Here is a 24,766-nt window from a genome sequence, read left to right on the forward strand (position 1 = left end):
AGTACAGGTAGGAGCTCCATATAGTTAAAGTGTTGACTATTGATTCTGGGGGAACACAACAGAAATCAATAATCCCAACATATCGTTCCAAAACTCACATGCAAAGGGACAATGGACCATCAGATGGTTAGCACTCTCCTCCTTGGCACAAACATGCTCCATCCATTAGGAATTGCATACCTCGGTTTTGCAAGTGTTCTTCTGTACATACTTTGTGGATTGCTGCCAGCCAACCATACAAAGGACTCTTGGAGGGGCAGGGATACTCCCTATCAAGCAGGCTGGAGAAGTTGACTTGTTCATCCATGATAAGGTACATCAAACAATGATTTTAGCAAGAACAGCTCTCTCTGATTGTGTCTTCAAATCAGCACATCCCAACATTTGAGACAATCTATTTCCACTAGAACCTCTCCAATACTTCAGATACGTATAGACTTCTCTTATTAATGTTTCTTCACAATTTTGATATTACTACTAGATAATTCTATAATTTTCCTGAGTAACTTACACAACTGGGAGAACTCTATGTTCTTGATTGCCTAGAGAGGTTCTTCAATGCAAAACTAAACTGCTTGGAATATGAAAAGGGCGTGGGTCCATATGGTGGAGGCTGGGTTTTCATAGCCCAACATCTCAAGTTCCATTCGTTTGTAACGATGTCAGAAAAAAAAAAAAAAACAAAAGCTAGACTGTTCGGAACTCTATACTCATGCATATTTCTCTTAGAATATAAAAGCCTATTGTCTAGGCAGTTTTAACTACCAACCCCATTGCCCCCCCCCCCCTTGTGTGTTCTCACATGTACTGGAGGGAGTTGAAAGTCCTTTCTCTTTGGAGAAAAAGAAAGAGATCTTTATTTCTTGAAGCCCTAAGGGAAGCAACTTAGATTTCAAAATTTCCATGATTAGTTAGCTGTTGCTCTGAAGTCACTTGGAGTTCCAATTCTCCACCAGTAATTGATTGATTTCCCTCTTTTCTCATTAAAAATTTCCAAATTTCTAGAACCTACAAGATTGTTCTAAAATTAAAATTTGATGGTGTCTTGGAGGTTTCCAAAACCAAAAATGCCCATTTGTTTGTATCATCTAACTTTGCTCTTTGACTGTGACCTTGTGGTCACATGTTCATTCTTCTAGAAAGTAAGTCCATGTTTTTTTATTCCTCATCTGGATGTGGTATTGTACGACCTCTCTCTCTCTCTCTCTCTCTCTCTCCATAGATATAACATCATACATATTTTTAAGCACATGTAGATGCACATACACACATGCATACACACCATATATTATAAAGTTATGATTGAATAATTGCAATTGAGTATTTATGAAAGGGTGTGGTTTCCATAAGATTGCAACCTTAAACAATCCAATTAAGGCACACCTTCAAATTTGATCATAACATATAATTTTGATGTAAAATATTCTTAGGATTATCTCAAAATCTAATTATAAAATTTTAAACTCCAAAAATGGTTAAAATCAAGTAGATCTATTAACATATGAAAATTTTGAAAATGGACGATCTAGATAATGTGTGTGTTGGATACACTATTGTCTGAACTCAAAATCCTTTTTTCTTTCATAATCATACATCTCGATGTCGAGATGCTCAATTAGAGGGTTTTCCAACATTGAAACAACCTTTTACAATGGATTTTTGAGGTGCATCAGTAGGTATTCTGGTTGCAACTGTCAAATTTGACTTACAAACCTCTTGTTGGAGAGATGATGTGTTTCTACTCTAGTTCCTAGATTTTGAGTATTTCTTATACTTAGTTTTTATACTAGACGGGATCAACATGGTCACCTTAAGTTTATCTTCACCTTCCATCTTAGGTATTCAGGTTGCAATTGTCAAATTTGACCTACAAACCTCAAGTTGGAGAGATGTTGTGTCTCACTCTCTAGTTCCTTGATTGCCTCAAGGCAAACGTAATAATAGTTTTCCTATTTTTTGCTAATCATTGATCTATCAGCAGTTCTACGCTGGTGACCATTCTTGAAACCCTCTTTACATCCCTGTAGCAGCTTAGCTATTTCCTGTTTTGAATGCTTTTTGTAAAGCTTCTGAGAAGCGCAATTGTGGAGTTGTCATTTTCTAATTCATACTTGAGAGAATCCATTTATTCCTTTGCCACTTCTCGGGACACATTTTTAGGTTGTTTATGGTAACAACAATGTCTCGATATATTCTGGCCTCTTTCTCCAAGAACATTGGCCACACGGACTCCTAACTTGCTGAGTCCATGGCACTCCTCTCTGGCCACAAGATGATCGTCCCCTCATGGGGTCAACCATTGATTGTTGAAGGAGATGCCCAAAACATTTTAACTTGGGCTGCAGGCTTTACTCCTCCTCCATGGTAACTTGCTTCGATTTATGATGAAATTATGCACACTTGCAGGGATACGGTCGTCTTATGGAAGCACATTTCGAGGGAATCAAGCGCCCTGACGGATCAACTGGCTAAAGATAGAGCGTTTTCAACTGTTTCGGGTCCATGAGAGCTCATCTTTTTTTTGGTTTCTCATGTCTCTCTATCCTACTTATAAAGGAGTTTTGGATTTCCTCGTTTTTTGGTTTCTTATGATTTTGTACAATCTTTAAATTGGGCTACTGTTATAAGCCTCACCCATTTTTTGTATAGGGCTATCCTCTCTAGGGAAGCCTATTTTTTGCCGAGGGGCCTGGCCTGTGCCCTCGACAGACTGTTGTAATCGTTAACTCCCTTGTAATACAACGGTTTAACAACATAAAAAAAAAATACACAACAATGTTTCAATATGGACACCTCCTACCAGGACGATTCGTGGTTTATACTTTGTACATCACTCGACAAAATCTAACTTATTAGATGTAGCCTATCTTTTGGAAACAACATGTATTCTGTTCCGGAATTGCTAGAAGGGAATCATTGATTAGCATCTTCCGATTCTGATCTCCTCACTGCCAGCCGGCATGATCTTTCTAGACCTAATCACTGCCTAAAACCGTCTTAACACCCTCCCTCAGAGGTAGCACTTATTCCCTTCTTTCCATTTTCTAACTGTTCGGAAGCTTACGAATCTTGGTGCCCTCATACTCTGATTCATACTCTTTAAATCTAGGTCTTTTGTACACTCTGATTCGGACTCGATAACATCCATAATTACTGGGATTTTCCATCTAAGGTGGCGTTCTCGCTCCTGTAACATGGTTCCACAATTTTGGACTAAAAAATTGTTCATATGCATTCCATTCTTTTGGAACATATTCCTTTTTTGTTTGGGAGCTCTTTTAACTAAAGGTGTTAAAGTATAGCCCCCTGTCTCTTTTAGTGGGCTCTATTGTTGGACCTGCAAAATGCGTCTCAAGGTACATTATGGGTCTTAGGGAAGGAGTATTGTTTAGTCATCATCATCATTTGAGCCTTATCCCAACTATTTGGGTTTGGCTACATGAATCCTGTTAAGCCATTCCGCTATATCAAGATCCATAACCGCAGTTAGACCATAGGTCACCATATCTATTCTCACTGCTTCTATTCATGTCCTTTTGGGCCTTCCGTTACTCTTTTAGAGCCTTCCACTCGAACAAAATTGCCCCTTCTAACCGTGCTATTTTAGGTTGATGCTGCATATGGCCAGACTACTTAATTCTACTTTCCCTCGTCTTACCACCTATTGGAGACAACCCTAAGTTCCCTCTGATGTAGTCATTCTGACTTTTATCTTTTCTTGTCTTACCAATCATTCATCTGAACATCCTCATCTCAGCTACACACTCTTTGAAAATGTTGTTTATTGACCATCCAACATTCCATCCCATAAAGCATGACTTGTCATGCAGCCGTTCTATAGAACTTCCTCTTCAATTTCATTGCTATGTGACGATCACATGAGAATTAGGAATCACATTTCCACTTCATCCACCCAGCTATTTTAGGTCGATGCTGCACATGGCCAGACTACTTAATTCTACTTTCTCTCATCTTACCACCTATTGGAGGCACCCCTAAGTTCCCTTTGATGTAGTCATTCTAAATTTTATCTTTTCTTGTCTTACCACTCATCCATCTTAACATCCTCATCTCAGCTACACACTCTTTGAAAATGTTGTTTCTTGACCGCCCAACATACCATCCCATAAAGCATGACTTGTCTTGCAGCCGTTCTATAGAACTTCCTCTTCAATTTCATTGCTATGCGACAATCACATGAGAATTAGGAATCACATTTCCACTTCATCCACCCAGCTGTAATTATATGCACGACATCTTCCTCAATCTATTTACTCTCATGGATTATCAACCTAGGATGTAAAAAATAAGTAGGTACTTCTTGGTCATCCATCTTAACTGATTCCTCGCTTCTACTCCTATCATTACTAAACTTTCATTCCATGTATTATGTCTTAGTTGAGCTAATTTAAAAACCTTTAGATCCTAGAGCATCCCTTTAAAGTTCTAACTTTGTGTTGACACCATCTCTAGTCTCATCAATTAAAGCTATGTCATCTACAAACAACATACACCATAACAGCGTTCGAAAATTCGGCCGCTCGACCGCCTAGGCGAAAAATTTCAAAAAAAGCCTAGGTGCTATCTGGGCGGTAGAATTATGCGGCCTGTCTCTGAGTGCTCGCCTAGGTGAGCAAGGCACCGCCTAGGCGGGCAAGGCGCTGCCTAGGTGGGCAAGGTGCTGCCTAGGCGCTATAGTCTGGGCGCCCGCCCAGTGACAATTTACTGAAGGGCAAAAAAAACCCTTGGCGAGGGTAAAAAAATGTCATTTTTGTTCCCTAAAAAGGGGGGAAAAGGGTTTTGGGGGGTATTCTAAACCACCAAAATAAAAACCGTGGCTTTTAGGATGAGAAAAAAGTCCCCAAAAAACTGTTCTTTTGTGATTTATTGAAAGATCGATAAAGTTTAGATTTTTGCAGTTTCTTCCCAAAACAAAGGCAATAGTTTGTGGGTGGATTTAGAGCTTCTAGTAGTTGATTTTTAGGACTTTTGGTGACCCAATAGATGAAGTTTGCACCAACATCGATTTGATTTTGATATTTGTAAAGTATTATCATATTTGAAAGAGGGTTTTGATTTTATTTTGCTACAACGTATTATATTGCAAATCATGTGTTTTTTCTTTGACCTTTTTTTTTTTTTTTTACGATATATTTACATATTTGGTTGATGACTCGATGTATTTGTTGTTTGATTTTTTCTTGTTGACTTTGTGTGTCGTTTGTAGTCTAGACTTCTAGTTTTCGATAATTATATTTTGGATTTCAAGAATTTTAATGTCTTACAAGTTACAATCTCTTTGAGACTTGTATCCATAAATCTGTCATGTGATTGTACTATTACATTTTTGTCTATTTCACGAGGAGTTTGGACATCTAAAGTTGCCTTAAAAACTCCCAAAGACTTAAAACCATGCCCTAATAACTCCTTTAATTTTTTTTTTTAGGGTGGGGGGGGGTTTGGTTCAGTTTTGGTGAGGCCATCCTATCTCTGGGTGGGCGCCTAGGTGTTTTGGATGCTTGGCCGCCTAGGTGCTTGAATCTGTATCGTTGAACATTGCACCACCGGTCTTTATCCTGTAGAGGCTTAGTTAACTCATCCATAATAAAAGCGAAGAGATATGGGCTCAAAGCTGATTCTTGATGTAGGCCTATTGTCATAGGAAACTCACTTATCTTTCTACTAGTTGTCCACACATTAGTTAATGCTCCTTCTTACATATCCCTAACCATGTTAATATATCCTTTTGTGACTCATTTCTTTTGCGGCACCCACCAAATTATCTCTGTACATACTTTCTCTAAATCAATAAAGATCATTTGGACGTCTTTTGTCTTCCCTTAAACTTCTCAATCAATTGCTTAAGTAGGAAAATAGCCTCGATGGTTGATCTCTCAGGCATAAAATCGAAGTAGTTTTTTGACACACTCGTTTCATGTCATAGTTTTTGCTCAATCATTCTCTCCCATAGTTTTATAGTGTCTCATAAATTTATCCCTTGATAGTTCATACAATTTTTTATGTCGACTTTGTTCTTGTAAATAGGTATTATTGTACTTTTTCTCCATTTGTTTGGTATTTTCCTTGTTCTCAAAATCTTATTGAACAACTTGGTCAGGCAGGATACGCCAGTCTATCCTGAGCACATCCAACCCTCTATTGGGATATACCATTCTGGCACTAAAGCCTCTTCTATCTTCATCTTTCTCAAAACTTTTTTCACTTCAAATATCCTAATGTTACGAATGTAACTATGACCTTCGACCTTATCATGTCAAACTTTCCTCCAAACACTGCCCTTTTATAGTGATCGTCGTTTAGCAATTTTTGACAATAAATTCTCTACCTTTCATTCACCTCGCCATCCTTCACAAAAACTTTCTGATCCTCACTCTTAATCCATTTAACATATCCTAGATTAGATCCATACACTTCTCCTCCCTCATGTTTACTAATTTCAAGACATCTTTTTTTACCTTCTCTTGTCCCCAATTTATTGTATAGATCATCATATACTTTAATCTTAGTTTTACTTACTAGTTTTTATCATTCTTCTTGGAATTTTTATATTGTTCTAAGTTTTGATCAGTTCTGTTCCTTTGCCAAACCTTGTAACATGATTGTTGTTCGTTACTAGCCTTTTGAAGTCCATCACTCCATTACCAAGTTTCCTTATTTGAATGTCTTTTCCGCTTAGATTCTACTAAAACTTATTTTGCCACTTCCTTAATACAGTCAACCATTTCATTCCACATAACATTAACGATGTCTCCATCTTTTATCAACTAATTGTTAAATAAATTTATTTTCTCCCTTATAAAATCACACCACCTAGTTCTTAGGCACCTATTGATTTCACGCCTTTTCCATCTCATTATGCAAACATCCATAATCATAAGTTTATGTTGTGTGGCCAAACACTTTTTTGGGATGACCTTATTGTCTTTACATGATGGTTGATCTGCCTTCTTAACTGGAAAGAAGTCTATTTGGCTTTTATATGTTCCACTTCTGTAAGTTATTAAATGTTCATCTCACTTTCGAAAGTTAGGTGTTTGCTATTGCTAGGTCGTAAGCCATGGCAAAATCAATGAATAGCATCACCCATCTCATTTCTTTCCTTTATGTACCCTTTCATATCCATCTTTTTCTACATGACGATTAAAGTCCCATCCTAAAAAAGTCCTTTCTCCATTTGTTTTTCCTTGGACTACTCTGTCAGTGTCCTCCTAGTATTGTCTTTTAATTCTATTCTCTAATCCTACCTGTGGGGCATAATATTAATCATCTCCTCTCCTAATATAAGTTCAATTAACTAGAGTTTATCACCTTCTGTCTTAACATGTACCACTTATTCTTTATATCTTTGTCTACCATAATACTTACGTCATTTTTATTATTAAAGTTTCTTATATATCCATCAATTTTCTTAATTTTGCCCCTTTCCACATGGTTTCTTGTAAGTAAGCTATATTAGTTCTCTTTGTCTCATTGTATCCACTAACTCGACACTCTTAATTATTAGAGTTTCTACATTCTATGTGGCTAGACAAATCCTATTCTTTTGGACTAGCTTCTTTACCCGCACTCGTCTAAAATGGCGGAGGAACCCTTGCCGACTTATCACTGCAACCTGACGTCGTTGCGATACGTCATTTTCAAGAAATGTCCTAGCTAACACTTTGCTCATTTCTCACTGCATTCGGATGCCGGTACAACGCGTGGCTTACAGGGAGCGCCCTAGTATGAGCATATAACGTTGGTTAGGATTCATGAAATAGATGTGGTAAAAAGTTTAATGCTGGCTGCCCCTTCAACCCAACCCTCCTTTCTTGGGGCTTGGGACCGGTATATGAACGGCTTGGGACCTTGCCTGGTAGAGTTGTTTTTCAGTCTAGACCGAATTTGAAAGAAACTTGAATATCAAAATCCTATAATTATTTTTTAAGTTAACCATAGTTTCTAGTGTAAATATTTATTTTTAATATCTTTTGTATGGATGCTTTCATGCCACTCCGTAACTAGGGAGCTGCTCGCAGGAAATGATTTGATGCTCCTTTCCCGCTCCAGATTCCATTAACTATGGTGCAGTCCTGCCGTTTGTTACTTTCTGAACCTGGCATGCCTCCCCTTCTTTCACAGTTCCCCCAAGGAAATCCCAGATCTCGTGGATAGTTGTTTTATTTTACCTACGCAGATATTTTACTACGGGATTGTGTGTATGGAAACATAATGATATTGACACCTTTCTAATATCTGCTAATTCTTCTCCATTTTGGGAAGCCATTACTACGTTTTGTCATGTCCTTTTTGGTATGCTTGGTTTATTAAAAACTGTCAATATCTCAAAGGGAGGAAATTGTATATTAAGTGAACAGGAATGCAAAATCTTGTTCTTCAGGGAAGTATGGTTTATGGAATGGTGTTGAGACCTGGAGCATGATTTATGCTAATCATATTTCTTCAGAAATATGCATGTATCTTTTGTCCAGTGTTATTATTATTTCGTTTGTTTTGGATTTGGGGCGTTTGGACAGCCTGGAGGCAAGGTTTGTCATCTGTAGGGCATTCGTCCCTCTTTTCATATGTATAATTTATGTAGGTATTTATTCTTTTATCTGGTAGAACAGGCAAACTTTTTGAGACGATTTCATAGGAATTCTTTCTCGTGTTGTCTTCACTCATTTATCTTCTTTTAGTCCTGTTGCCTTGATTTAGTTGATGTTTTTTGAGATAACTTATTAAGAAACCTGCATGTAGGGTAATAATGCTAAATCTGACATTCAATATTTGCAATGAGTATCTTGGTTGCTCTTGAACTATTTATCTGTTTCTGGAGAATTTGACTCTGTATTTTGTGATATTGTGACCTTCCAGCAAATTGTTCCGCCCGTGCTGAATTCGTTTTCAGACCAAGATAGCAGGGTCCGATATTATGCTTGTGAAGCACTATATAACATAGCAAAGGTGGATCAGTGGGTGGTCTATTTCTGGTGAATGCTTTTTAGACATTGGGGTTTATCTAAGCCTTATTCTTGCTCGTTCTTGTAGGTTGTAAGAGGTGACTTCATTGTATTTTTCAATCAGATATTTGATGCACTTTGCAAGCTATCAGCAGACTCAGATGCTAATGTCCAGAGTGCTGCACATCTTTTAGATCGGCTTGTGAAGGTATGCTGATGTTATGATTTATCTTGTTCATCATGCTTTCGTGTTGGTTGTCTTAGTGATTGCTCTTGTAACTACAATATGGGTTTAATTGATGATCAGGATATTGTAACTGAAAGTGACCAATTCAGGTGCACTCTCTTACTTTATAGTTCATCTTGTTTTTGCACTAGCTGAACTGGACATAGGTGATTGGTGAAAGAGGAAATATCAATGATTTCAGGACTTTATTCTGACACTTCGTTGCTCTTTCCAGCATTGAGGAATTTATACCTTTGCTAAGGGAGCGCATGAATGTTCTGAATCCTTATGTACGTCAATTTTTGGTGGGATGGATCACAGTTTTGGACAGCGTACCTGACATTGATATGCTGGGTTTTCTTCCAGATTTTCTTGATGGTAAACATGTTCCTGTAAAGCACCGCTCCTGAATTTCAATTGTTGGTTGCTTACTTGTGAAATCTGAATCAAACTGTTAGGTCTGTTCAACATGTTGAGTGATTCAAGTCATGAAATTCGGCAGCAAGCTGATTTTGCACTTTCAGAGTTCCTACAAGAGATTAAAAACTCTCCAGTAAGTGTTGGTTCTTGCTGTGGCAGATAATTATATGGTTTTCGACCTTTTACCCCTTCCTTTTGTCCCAACTATGTTTTAAATGGCTAGGAGGCATTCCTGGAAACATTTGGATGTTTTAAAGTGCTAATTAAGCAGGATGCGTCCTGGTAAAAACAATCTGCATTTTCTATAATATTGGGTTCTGTAATGTGTCTCAGTTAGTGAGGAAGCTTGAGTTACAAATTTTTACTCTCCAATTTTTTGGATTTATGCATGTGAATATTTGGGATAGGATTGTCTCTTTCTCTGTAGATCCTTATGTCTGATCCATTAGTTCTCAGGCTGTGTGCCTGTGTCCTTGAGTGTATTTAATACATTAATTTTCTGACTTAAGCAGTGCTACTCTTCAGTCTGTAGATTACGGGCGCATGGCCGAGATATTAGTACAGAGAGCATCTTCCCCAGATGAGTTTACGCGGTTAACTGCCATCACATGGGTGCGTAACTTGTTCATTGGGATCTTCAAGTTTTCAAATTCTTTGCCGCTAAGCTATTGAAGTTCTATTAATGATATCACTGTACATTGATTCTGTACGGGTTGCTCTTAGTGATTTTTGTGCGATATGCATGTAGGCCTGATTTTCAAGGAAAACTGGGGGAAAAAGAAACAACTATGGAAGTCATAAAATGAAAATAGAAAAATTCTGGAAAAATAGAAGAGCGCAAAAATATCAAAAGCATCCAAATGAAATATTGACTATTTTAGAAAGTACGTAACATAATAAAAAAGGAGAATATAAAAAGAGAACGAATCTTCAATTTTTTCTTTTTTTCTGTGTGGCTCTTGAAATATTCTTTTATATGCTTCTGGGATTTTCATTCCATTTTTTTTCATGCGTGTGTATTTTTGGACATTTAATTTTATTTAATTCAGTATTATTTTTTATAAAAAAAATGTAGCAATGAACATTGGGAATGAGCAAGGTATGGGGGCTGAGGGGCTCTATCCCCATAGAAATTTAAAATATTCAAATAGCAAAGGGCTATGATGCAGTGAGTTATTTTTACCCCATTGACATGCCTATGAGAAATGAGAAATATCATAATGCTTTAATGACTATTATTATGTTCTCTATATTTTGATGGATGACTTTGGAATTAGAAGGGTTGCATTAAATTACTTGAAGAACAGGGGCATGGGGATGGTGCTTGAAAAGGAAAATAAACAAACAAGAAAACATGTCAAATGGTTACAAGGAGAAAGGGTACCTCATTTGGAATCCCCTAGCTCCTTTACTGATGTAACCCACCTTGTTTTGGCTTGTCTAAGGAGATGGAAATAAAATGGGGGCCCACATTCTCTTTTCTTGAAAATATCCAACATGATGTTAGTTAATCCCCAGAGATGGTCTCTCTCTCTGTTAAGATTTCTACCTAGGCTTTCCCTAATTATGCGACCTTTCCTTGTGTACCTGGGTTTTATGGGAGCTGTCTTATGTATGCTTTAACTAAGGTCCCAGGTGTGATTCTAGGGTTGGAAACTCTAGCTATTGTATTCCATTAACAATTGCCCCCTGCTTTAACGCCACACAACCTTGGAGGGTGAATGCCCACAAAATTACAACAGTGATGCATTCCTCAAGTCTTAAGCTGTTCACAACTTAAATGCTTGCACAGTGAAGATCCTTTTAATTATTACTTTCCATAATCCATATACCCTAGAAGATGGACATGAGCATAGGCAAACTTGTTTACGCAGCAATTTACATTACTAAAGATTGCCTATGAGACCATCCACTGGTTCTGGCATTGGTTAGGAAGCCTTCAACAAGTCAGTAAGAAGTCACAAGTCATGTACGAACACACAAGAACAGTGTAAAAAGAGGTGATTTGTGATGAGGATCTCATCTAGGTTTCCTGCAATCCAAAAATTAGCACACGAGTTTTGTTTTTTTGTTTTTTGAATATGTTAACTATTAAAATTAGGACACCAGTTCATGAGTGAACTCAACCTTGGAGCCTCGGGAGCCAGGTGGATTTTTTGGGGGCAAATGCGAACCTTTCATCCACCTTCCCTTGGGGGCAATCCTCGTAACCTTGCATCCACCTTCCCATGGGGGCAATCCTCAAACAATGCACTCTCTCGAATCTGTTTCCCAGTGGAACTAGGAGCCGACCTTGTGAGTATGAGTATGTGACAACTCAAGAGTCAGCACTCAAGATAACCTGAAAGTATAAAAAAACTCAATGCAGTCAAACTTAGCAAAAAAATATGTTAGGAAATATGAATTGTTAGTTTAGCTAAATTTTTGAAATAGAAACATAGCCAAACATTGAGAAATATTGCCAAATTTTGTATTACAAATTGAAAACATAGCAAACTTAGGTGCACATGTAGTAATATTTTCAATTTGGCATTATACATTATAAAAAGCAAAAAATAACCAAACATGCATAAAGAATGTTTGATTTTGCATTATAAATTATAAACAGCCAAAAAATTATAGACAAAAATATATTATAAATAAATTTGCATCGTACAATGGAAATAACTCCAAACGTAGACAAAAGTGTACTATAAATTTTCATTCTTGAATTAAAAGCTAGAAACAAAGCCAAACATAGCCACACAATAAATTATAAATTTTTTATTTTGCACGATTGAGTAGAACATAGCCAAACATACCCAAGAATATGTATATATGACTCCTTTCTTTTACAATACCTACCAAATTATTTCCCTATGTACCATGTCGTACATGTGGAAGTCTTTATTCTTCTCCTAAACTTCTCAATCAATTGCCTAAGTAGGAAAATAGCCTCAATGGTTAACCTCCCTGGTATAAATCCCAATTGGTTTCTTGATACACTCGTTTCATGATGTGGCTTATAAATTTGATCCCTCGATAGTTTGTACAATTTTGTATGTCTCATTTGTTCTTGTAATTAGTACCATTGTACTTTTTCTCCATTTGTTTAGCATTTTCTTTGTTCTCAAAATGTTATTGAACAACTTGGTCAACCAGGCTATGAGAATCTCTCCCAAGCACTTCCTAACCTCTATTTGGTCCTAAAGCATTTCCTGTAATCATCCTTCTCAAAGCTTCTTTCATTTCAAACATCTTAGTCTTATAAAAGTATCTACGACCTCGGCATCATTTTTGTCAATGCTTCCTCCTAATGTTGTGCTCCCAAAGTGGTCGTCATTTAACCATTCTAAAATAGATTCTTCACCTTTTATTCACCTCATCATCCTTCACCATTACCTTTTAATCCTCACGTTTAATGCATTTAACGTGATCTAGGTCATTAAACATCCTTTCTCATTTATGCTAATTTGAAGATATATTTTTCAGCTTATTTTGTCTTTAGTTTATTATCTGGATCCTCATATGGGTTGAGCTTAGCGTTATTATTTTCATAACGTTCTTCTTGGCATTTCTATAATCTTTTAAATTTTTATCATTGCTATTCCCTTGCAAACTTTGTAACATAATTGTTTTTCGTTAATAGCCTTTGAAACTCATCATTCCACCACCATGGTTCCTTATTTGAAAGTCTTTTCTCTATAGATTCTCTTGAAACTTCTTTTGCCATTTTCTTTATACAATCTACCATCTCATTCCACGTAACATCAACTTCGTCTTCATAAATCTATTCTCTTTCTTTTATCAATTTATTCTTAAAGAAATCTATTTTCGTTTTTAAGTTCCACCTCCTTGTTCTTAGGCAGTCATTAATGTCACTCCTTTTCTATCTCTTAATGCAAGCATCAATAACCATGAGCCTATATTGTGTGGGCAAACTCTTTCTTGGGATAACCTTATAGTCTTCACATGATGATCATTCTGTCTTCTTAATTGGTAAAAAGTCTATTTGACTTTTATATTATCCACTTTTGTAATTTATTAAGTGTTTTATCTCTCTTTTTAAAGTAGGCGTTTGCTATTGCTAGATTATAAACCATAGCAAGATCAAGAATAACATCACCTATTTCAATTTTTCTCCAAATCCATAGCCTCCATGTACCCTTCATATTTCTCCATATGGCCTTTTAAGTCCTCTCCTAAAAAGTTCCTCTCTCCATTTGGTATTCCTTGTACTAGTCCATCCATGTCCTCTCAAAATTGTCTTTGAATTTTATCCTATAATCCTACCGGTGGCATATAAGCACTAATTATATTGATTTATCTCCCTCCTAATACAATTTTAATTGGCAAGAGCCTATCACCTACTTTCTTAACCTATACTGCATTATCCTTTAAATCTTTGTCGACTATTATACCTACTATAGTTGTTGGAAACGCCTGGGAGCCCGAATTGTTTTAGGAATCGGAATCACAAAATCATGGCCTGTTAGAAGATTTATATATTAGGAATCCTTGTCTGTACAATAGGAATCGCTAGGAACGAGATTCCTAGTTTTTGAGAATCGTATTTCAATTGATATAGATCCAAGTTTCATCCACATATGGAATCGAGATTCCCATCCCCCTAGAATCGACACTCCAGAAATCAAGATTCATTAATATGTGGAATCTAGTTTTCGACATCTATGGAATCGAGCTTCTGACATATATGAAACATAGATATGCTGCTATTTCGTATCGTGATTCTAACATATTTGGAATCATGTTTCTGAAGTATATGGATCAAAGATCCATGCCAGTTTGAGATCAAGATTTATAATAATATGGACTATGGAATGCGTTTGACGACCCCTACTAGGAATCGAGATTTCATTTTTATGGAGAAGGAAGCCACAACACATCTTGTGCATCATCAACTTTAGAACCTATATTGGATGTCTCTCATTAGAAGGTTTTCCAAATTTTAAAGTGATTGTGTTGACTGTCGAACTTACGATCATTATATACAAAAGACAAGTATTTCTAAACTGTGATTTTGACTTCATTATTATAAAGACAAAATAGGATTATATCTACGACATGGTTTTACTTTTAATTATATGTGTTGTATTTATCAGTTATATTTTAAATTTAAAGTAAAAGCCATACAGGGTGGCACAAGTAAAATAATGAAACCATGCAACCGCTAAAAGCATTCGAAGGAAGACATTTACTCCAATTGACATGGAATCAAGATTTAATCCTCGTTGTAATCTAGATTCGATACATATGGGAGCATCTACCCACAATTACAGGGTTGAAGTTTCTAAAGATATGTTGGATCGAGATTCCGAAATTAAGGATTCGAGTTTCCTTGGATCCGATAAATGGTTTCTAAATTTGTGTTGAATCGAGATTCTGAAATTAAGGAATCGAGTTTCCTTGGTTCTGAAAAATAATTTCTAATGATGTGTCAAATAGAGATTCTGAAATTAAGGAATCGAGTTTCCTTGGTTCTGAAAACAATTTCCTTGGAGATTCTTTAACGGAAACGCGAAATCAGGTTTCGAAACCAGAAACGTGAGGTCGGTGGAGAGATTCCGGTAACTATGATACCTATGCCATTTCTATTATTAATCTTTCCTACATACCAAAATTTATGCCTGTCACGCCCCAAGAATTTACATTACTGATATTCCTGAGATGTGACAGTCAAAACAAATATACATCTCTTTTTAGGACAAATTTACAATGACGAATTCTTACTAAGTAACAAAAGAAAGTTTAAGCACAACTACAATATCTTCCAGAGTTGATCCTGACGAGCACTCAAAATGAAACCGCAGTTATCCTGAAAAAAATGTTTATCATAATTTGATGAGTTTGGCTACTCAGTAAGTGATCATCATAATCCTAAAAATAATCATGGTTGAAAGATATCAATATTTTCAAAATGGAGATCTATTAACAGAAATGCATCAACAGTTTCACTTTAGAAAATGCATAATTAAGTATAATTCGAATAATTGAAATGTGTATAACATTTTAACGTCAGTGCATAATTCAAAAGATTTCACAAAATACCCTACTGGCGTCCCAAGTAGGTCACCTATATACCCCATCAGCGTCCTGATAGGTCCACTTAATCCCTATCGGCATCCCAGATAGGTCCACTTATTCCCTGCAGGTTTACTTATACCTCACCGGCGTATCGGATGTCCATTTAATCTCTACCGGTGTGCCGGATAGGTCCACTTATACCTCACCGGCAAACCGGATGAGTCCACTTGCATACTTAAAGTATTTCTAAATCTCTTTAAACATTCGAAAGCAGCAATATCATGTACTCAACATATCCCTGAAATTATTAATATGAATTTCACTGAAACCATTAATAACAGTCACTTTCAATAACATTTAAAAAATAACCAATCAAATATTTTGGGCTCAATATTAGAAAGGTAGCAGTTCGTAAAGACATTTTAGCATAATTGCCAATCTAATATGTATAGAAAAACCCTTATAGAAATTCAAGAATACCGAATTGTCACAATTTACGGGATGTCAATTTGCAAATAAACATTTCACAGACAATGCTATAATCAAATGCAAAAATATCAGTTTTCAAATAGTAAGGCAGTCATTTGCACATGAATTTTACAATGTCTAAATATTTAAAAACAGTAGAAAGAAATCTCACAATTTTACTAAAAGCAGAAATATCACATTTATTTCTAATAATTTTACAGTATCTAAAATTCTCTAACAATAGATAAGAAAAATAAATTTATTTTTAAGATATTACAGCATTTAAAATTTCTAACATAGATAAAATATCACAATTTTATTAAAAAGATTATTTTTCAAAATAACGAGGTCGCTTATGCATAAAATTTATCGTGCCTAAACTTCATGATAATAAGCAGAAGTAATTATTTCATTTCATTTTTAAAAAGAACGGATTATTTTTCAAGATAATGAAGTCACTTACCTAAAACATTTGAGGGAGGTTTCGATAAAAATTCGGCTTGAGAGAGGAGCTCACTGTGTTTTGACTAGAGAGATAAGATCTCAAAAGTTTTCTAGGGTGGGAGTCCTCACCTCTCTTATTTAAATTCGTAAGACATATTATTATATTATCTTATTAAGCTCCACCTCATACATGAGGTGTGACAATACTATTAAACATGAAACCTTTAAGGCCCACGTCAACTAAAGGACGTGGTAAAGGAAAGGAAAAAGTTAACAAAAGTGGTGATGGTCCTTAAGGACCATAATACTTTTATGGATCATTACACTATAAAGAATTATTTATTTATTTATTTATTTTTGAAAGTTTCGGATTGTTACGTTCTTCCCCCCTTAAAGAAATTTAGTCCTCTAAATTTGTGTACCTGATTACTGAAAAGGATAGGGATATTTTTCTCTGATATCGTCTTCTCGTTCTCAAGTCGACTCCTCTCTTCAATAGTACTGCCATAATATACAGATCAAAGGAATCTCTTTGTTGCGCAACACTTGTACCCTTCTATCCAGTATCAAAATTGGCTGCTCAATGAAGGATACGTCCTTCTTGATCGGTAAAGGTTCATATTTCAAGATATGGGATAGGTCGGGCTGGTATTTTCGTAGTGATGATAAATGGAAGACATTGTAGACGTTTGCCAATTCGGGTGGTAAGACAAGTCTATAAGCGGCACCTCCGATTCTTTCCAGGTCAAATGGTCCGATGTAACGTGGGCTCAGCTTTCCTTTCTTGTCGAATCTCATAATACCTTTTATTGGTGAGATCTTTTGGAAAACTCGATCACCTTCCTCAAATTCAAGATCTCTCCGTCGGTTATCGGCATAACTCTTTTGCCGACTCTGAGCTGTCCTGATCCTTTCTCGAAATAATGCTATCTTATCTGTGGTTACTTGGACAATTTCTGGCTCTAAAAGCTTTTTCTCACCAACCTCGTCCCAACAGATGGGTGACCTGTATTTCCTTTCATACAGCGCTTCATATGGTGCCATCTGAATATTAGCTTGGAAGCTATTATTATAAGCAAACTCAATCAGGGGTAAATGGTCATCCCAGCTTCCCTTAAAGTCAATGACACAGGCCCTCAGCATATCTTCCAAGGTTTGGATGGTCCTCTCCGATTGTCCATCAGTTTGGGGGTGAAAGGCAGTGTTAAAGGTGAGTCTCGTCCCTATGGCTGACTGAACCCTAGCCCAAAATTTAGAAGTAAACTGGGTATCCCTGTCCGATACAATACTGACAGGAACTCCATGCAACCGCACTATTTTCTTAATGTACAACTGGGCTAGTCGATCCAAAGTGTACGTCGTGCGAATCGGCAGAAAATGGGCAGCTTTGGTCAGCCGGTCCACAATGACCCAAATGTTATCATGTCCTGAATTTGTTCTAGGCAAGCCAGAGACAAAATCCATAGAGATGTGCTCCCACTTCTACTCTGGCACGGGGTACAGGTTGCAACAACCTAGCGGGCCTTTGATGCTCAGCTTTTACTTGCTGCATGTTAGGCACTTGAACACAAATAGTGCTACCTCTTTCTTCATATCATTCCACCAAAAGGTTTTCTTCAGGTCCTGATACATTTTAATGCTTCCGGGATGTATCGTATAACGAGAGTGATGTGCTTCTTCTAAGATAGCTTTCTTCACACTCTCATCGTTCGGGACACAAACCCGACCTTTGAATCTTAGCAAATCTTCACTACATATCGAGAATTCTTCTCTCTTTCCCAGCTTCACCTCTTCTACAATTGTTATAAGCTGAGGGTCTTTCTTTTGTACCGATCGAATCTGTTGGATTAATTGGGATTCTGCCTTAATGTTGGCAATCATACTTACCACACCATTAATGGACGGAGTCGGATGCCAATCCACTATTTCCTCTAACAATATCATTTCTTGGATCATTAGATGAGCTAAGACTCCCGTAGATTTTCTACTTAGAGCGTCGGCCACAACTTTAGCTTTTCCTGAATGATAATGGATTGTACAATCATAATTTTTTAAGAAATCCATCCATCTTATCTGCCGCATATTTAAATCCTTCTGAGAGAAGAGGTATTTCAAGCTCTTATTATCCGTGTATATTTCGAATTGCTCACCATATAGATAATGCCTTCACATTTTCAAAGCGAATACTATTGCAGCCAGCTCCAAGTCAATGAATTGGATATTTTTTCTCATATTCTTTCAACTGTCTGGATGCATATGGCACTACTTTCCAATATTTGATTAATACACAGCCTAAGCCTTTATGTGAAGCATCACTATAAATCACAAATCCCCCACTCCCCTCAGGAATAGTTAAAATAGGTGCTGAAGTTAATCGAACTTTTAGTTCTTGAAAACTCTCCTCACATTCATTTGTCCACTCAAATTTGACAGTTTTCTGTGTCAATCGAGTCAAAGGGGTTGCGATTCGAGAAAATCCTTCTACAATTTTTTGTAATATCCTGCCAATCCCAAAAAGCTTCGAGCTTCAGTCACATTACTTGGTTGTTTCCAATTAACGGCTTCAACCTTTGAAGGATCAACTGATAGACCTTCCTTTGTTATTACATGTCCTAAAAATGTCACTTGTTCAAGCAAATTTCTTTTCTCTTAATATTTGCAATACCATTCTTACATGCTGCTCATGTTCCTTCTGATTCTTGGAATAAATTAAAATGTCATCGATGAATATTACAATAAATTTATCCAAAAAAGGCTTAAAGACTCGATTCATCAAATCCATAAATGCAAAGGCTTAAAGACTCGATTCATCAAATCCATAAATGCAGCCGGTGCATTGGTTAATTCAAAAGGCATGACTAAAAATTCATAATAGCCATACCTTGTTCTAAAAGCTGTCTTGGGAACATCGTCATTTTTAATCTTAAGTTGATGGTATCCAGATCTAAGATCAATTTTTGAAAACACTTGTGATCCTTGTAATTGATCAAATAAATCATCAATTCTAGGTAATGGATACTTATTTTTCACTATCACTTGGTTCAACTGTCTATAATCGATACACAATCTCATGGTCCCATCTTTCTTTTTAACAAACAATACCGGAGCACCCCAAGTTGACACACTGGGCCTGATAAAACCTTTATCTAATAATTCTTTCAATTGTTGTTTAAGTTACTTAAGTTCTGCAGGTTGCATGCTATAAGGTGCATTAGAAATTGGCGCTACCCCTGACAATAATTCAATAGAGAATTCAATTTCCCTGTCAGGCAGTAATTCTTGCAATTCTTCAGGAAAAACGTCGGGAAATTCTTGGATAACCGGAGTGGTATCCAAATTTATCTCTTCCTTCCTATCTTCTTTGATATAGGCAAGAAAGCGTTGACACCCTTTTCGAAGGAGGCGATTAGCTCGAATACAGGAGATTAAATATGATGGGGAGTCGTCTTTGATACCACTGAAGTAAAATACTGGTTGATACGGAATACTAAAGGTAACCATTTTCTTGTAACAAGCAATACTTGCATGGTATGCTGAAAGCCAATCCATGCCTAAGATTACATCAAAATCTTGAATTTCTAGAAGTATTAAATCAACAACAGTTCCTTTTTTTTTATCTTTATCACACAGGATTTGTACACTATATTGGTGTCACTTGAATTTCCTATCGGTGTGGCTACTTCTAGAATGTATTCTAATTGTTCTGGTTCTACCTTTAAGTGGCATGCAAAGTGTGGTGACACAAATGAATGAGTAGATTCAGGATCAATCAAAACATGAGCTACTTTTCGAAAGATAATTAGAGTACCTTGGATCATTGATTTTGAGGCCTGAGCGTCTTGTTGGGTGATTGCAAATACTCTTCTCTTTATCTGAGGCTTTTGAGCTATCTCTCAGTGCTGTGGAAGCTGTTGCATTTGTAAGCTAGGGCATTCTATAATCTGGTGCCTCAATTTCCACATTTAAAACAGGCTCCAGTATTCTAATAACAAGGGCTCGATCCATGCTTTTTCCCACATTTTTTACATGGTTCTATTAGGTTTTGAAGTGGCAAGGGCCTTGGCTTCTTGTTTGCCCTTTCAAATTGTTGTCGATTAGATGGTGTGGGTCTAACTTGACTTTTCTGATTTTTCATCTTTTGGTAATCTTCGAAATTTTTTTCGACAATTTGGGCTCGATCCACTATTTTGGCATAAGTTCTCAATTTTAAGACTGATATTCTGCTTCTAATAGTTGGTCTGCGACCCCTTTCAAATTTTTTCACCTTTCTTGCCTCATTGTTAATCATATGTGGTGCAAACCTGGTCAATTCAGTAAACTTGGCCTCGTACTGTGCTACTGTCTGGTTTCCTCGGATTAATTCCGGAAACTCCATTTCTTTTTGGTTTCGAATAAAATCTGGGAAATACTTTTCATTAAATGGCTCTAGAAATACTTCCTAAGTCAAAAGTTTATTTTTTTTGACCAATACTCCTTTTGCCATTCGCCACTAATGTTGTGCTTCACTTTCTAACATAAAAACTGTCAAGGCCACCTTCCTATCATCAGGACATTCCATTATTTCGAATATTTTCTCCAATTGCATAATCCATTCCTCGGCTTTCAGTGGGTTTACAGCACCCTTAAAAGAAGGTGGGTTCAATTTCTTAAATTGTTCGATATTACTCGCACCATTTCCCGTAACTGACTGCCTGGGTGGATTGTTGTTTTCCATCTGATGTTGCATTAGAGCAACCATATTTTTCAAGGCTTTGTGAATTTTTCCATATTAGCTTCAGCTATTCTGGATCTTGACTTCATGCTAGTCTGTACACGCAATAAATGTGATTTTAAGTACATTCTTTTTAAATTTCCGAAGAATCTTAAACCTATTGTTCTGATACCATAAATGTCATGCCCCAAGAATTTACAATACTGATATTCCTGAGATGTGACAGTCAAAACATATATACATCTCTTTTTAGGACAAATTTACCATGACGAATTCTTACTAAGTAACAAAAGAAAGTTTAAGCACAACTACAATATCTTCCAGAGTTGATCCTGACGAGCACTCAAAATGAAACCGCAGTTATCCTGAAAAAAATGTTTACCATAATTTGATGAGTTTGGCTACTGAGTAAGTGATCACCATAATTCTAAAAATAATCATGGTTGAAAGATATCAATATTTTCAAAATGGAGATCTATTAACAGAAATGCATCAACAGTTTTACTTTAAAAAATGCATAATTAAGTATAATTCGAATAATTGAAATGTGTATAACATTTTAACGTCAGTGCATAATTCAAAAGATTTCACAAAATACCTTACTGGCGTCCCAAGTAGGTCACCTATATATTCCATTAGCGTCCTGATGGGTCCACTTAATCACTATCGGCGTCCCAGATAGGTCCACTTAATCCCTGCAGGTCCACTTATACCTCACCTGCGTACTGGATGAGTCCACTTAATCCCTATCGACATACCGGATAGGTCCACTTATACCTCACCGGAGAATCGGATGAGTCCACTTGCATACTTAAAGTATTTTTAAGTCTCTTTAAACATTCGAAAGTAGCAATATCATATACTAACATATCACTGAAATTATTAATATGAATTTCACTGAAACCATTAATAACAGTCACTTTCAATAACATTTCAAAAATAACCAGTCAAATATTTTGGGCTCAAATTTAGAAAGGTGGCAGGTCGTAAAAACATTTTGGCATAATTGCCAATCTAATATGTATAGAAAAACTCTTATAGAAATTCAAGAATACCGAATTATCACAATTTATGGGATGTCAATTTGCAAATAAACATTTCACAGACAATGCTATAATCAAATGCAAAAATATCAGTTTTCAAATAATAAGGCTGTCAGTTGCACACGAATTTTACAATGTCTAAATATTCAAAAACAGTAGAAAGAAATCTTATAATTTTACTAAAAGCAGAAATATCAAATTTATTTCTAAGAATTTACAGCATTTAAAATTTCTAACATAGATAAAATATCACAATTTTATTAAAAAGATTATTTTTCAAAATAATGAGGTCGCTTACGCATAAAATTTATCACACCTAAAATTCGTGATAATAAGCAGAAGTAATTATTTCATTTCATTTTTAAAAGGAACGGATTATTTTTCAAGATAATGAAGTCACTTACCTAAAATATTTGAGAGGGAGCTTCCGATAAAAGGCTTGAGAGAGGAGCTCACTGTGTTTTGACTAGAGAGAGAAAGATCTCAAAAGTTTTCTGGGGTGGGAGTCCTCACCTCTCCTATTTAAATTCGTAAGACATTATTATATTATCTTATTAAGCTCCACCTCATACATGAGGTGTGACAATACTATTAAACGTGAAACCTTTAAGGCCCACGTCAACTAAAGGACGTGGTAAAGGAAAGGAAAAAGTTAACAAAAGTGGTGATGGTTCCTATGGACCATAATACTTATATGGACCATCACACTATAAAAAATTATTTATTTATTTATATTTATCTATTTTTTTTTTTTTTTAAAGTTTAGGATTGTTACAATGCCCATAAATTTCGTTCGCTTTTATCCCTTTCCACTTAGTAAGCAATGTTAAATCTCATTTCACTCTTTTTATCCACTAACTTTTCACTCCTTTTATCCACTAACTTCATATTTTTAATTGATAGAGTTCCTACATCCTATGTAGCCATACGAATCCTAGTTTCTTAAACCAGCTTCTTTACCCGTGCTGGTCAAAAATAACATGGGCTGTTTATCACCTCAATCAGGCTTCAAACGGCACATCTCTTCTAGGGAAGACCCTAGTTAACCTTTGCTCATTTCTCACTATACGTGGCTGCTGGTGCAACACGTCAGACAACGCACTAGAGTGAGCATATAATATATTGGATCAAAATTCTTGATCGGGATGTGGCAAAAGTTTTATATTGGCTGCTGACCTAACATAACCCTCCTCCTTTCTTGTCCGGGCTTGGGACTTGCCAAAATGAAGTTTGAGATCTAACACACACACCTAGTAACTTTTGTTAGCCCACTAGTTGATGGAACAATATCAATTGATTGGCCTAGGTTGAATCTGGATAGATTTAATGGCTTGCATCTTGGTTCACTATCTAATTTTTATTTTTTATTTTTTAAATCCAATAGACCTGAAGTTTTGGGGGCATGTTGACCTGATCTAAGGTACCAAAAAAAAAAAAACTGCAATAGTAAATTAGGCTAATAGACCATCAAGGGTGGGGGTATTTAGGTCAATTTTTTATTCGCCATCAAGGGTGGGGGTATTTAGGTCAATTTTTTATTGAGTATTATTTTTTTATTGTTTTGTTTGCCTATGTTAGAAGCATATGTCCTAGAAATTTCTGGTCAAACTGACTTATGGCAAAATTAAAAGTCAAACAATGTTTGTACTTGTGGTCCTCAAACTTTTCAAGCTTGAAGTGGGGCTGTAGGGCTGATACTATTCTTTTACCTAATGGGCTAACAATATCTACACACATGCTTTCACAAATAACTTCTCATTGTATTAGTTTTATATTCTGGTCTGAAATTTAATGAAAAGGAAAAATTTTGTTCTTCCTATTGGAGGACTAACACAATTTTATCCTATCCCATTTCCATCATCCATTTATTAGCCTTTAGAGTTTAAGTTGCGAAAAAGTTAAAATAAAGATGAAAATGACCAGTCAGTCCCCAAAATGATGGTGAGGGAATGGTGTTTCCAATTATTTATGTGAAACTCGCTCAACACCCTCTAGAGACTGATTTTAGGGCTTTAGAAGTTCTTCTATGCCAAGTTTGTTGGGCAAAACCGGCACTGTGGGCTTGGGCATCAAAGAGCTCAGAAATCAAATCCATTTCAGAAAGGGGTAATAATAGTTTTTGATATAGACACAACGTTATGGCCCTTGGAAGCTGTAGTGGCTGTTTAGGGGTAGAATAATCCTTTTTTAAAGGACGAATTGTCTTATTATCTTTTATTTTTTATTTTTTTATATCAAGGGCAAGTTACCAATTCATGATTAGAAGCTGCATTATAATTAGGAGTCCTCTTAAATTAGGAAGGGTCTATTTAATAGATTCGGAAAGAAGCGCGTGAGTAGTTTTTGGATAATTATTGCTTTGTGTTTCCTGGTTTTAACTGGAGGAAGTCTTATTATGTGCGAGTTTCACCTCTATCAATCGTGGTGGAGGCGAAATTTTTCTGTTAATCACTCAACTAGCTCGCAG

General features: G+C 36.2%; 1 protein-coding gene across 12 annotated transcripts in view; it reads left to right on the forward strand.

Annotated features, from left to right (window-relative positions):
• Window positions 1-24,766, forward strand: part of LOC18423782 (ARM repeat superfamily protein) — a 52,146-nt gene that overhangs the window by 6,542 nt on the left and 20,838 nt on the right. For 4 of the 12 annotated variants that reach the window (XR_016054450.1, XM_088865180.1, XM_006828379.4 and 1 more), the window contains exons 4-9: window positions 8,878-8,967; window positions 9,052-9,171; window positions 9,271-9,299; window positions 9,425-9,567; window positions 9,648-9,742; window positions 10,135-10,221. Coding sequence is in view for 10 of the 12 variants with exons in the window: in XM_006828379.4 (XP_006828442.1) it covers window positions 8,878-8,967; window positions 9,052-9,171; window positions 9,271-9,299; window positions 9,425-9,567; window positions 9,648-9,742; window positions 10,135-10,221 (564 nt within the window). In the remaining 2 variants the exon portion in view is untranslated. Of the gene's footprint in view, window positions 1-8,877; window positions 8,968-9,051; window positions 9,172-9,270; window positions 9,300-9,422; window positions 9,568-9,647; window positions 9,743-10,121; window positions 10,222-24,766 lie in introns of those variants that run through there. The other 8 variants (XM_088865182.1, XM_088865185.1, XR_016054451.1 and 5 more) reach the window with 6 other exon arrangements.

The sequence above is a fragment of the Amborella trichopoda genome, chromosome 4 (genome assembly GCF_054954075.1).
Source record: "Amborella trichopoda isolate Santa Cruz 75 chromosome 4, AtrichopodaSantaCruz75HAP2 v2.0, whole genome shotgun sequence".
NCBI classification, from domain to species: Eukaryota; Viridiplantae; Streptophyta; class Magnoliopsida; order Amborellales; family Amborellaceae; genus Amborella; species Amborella trichopoda.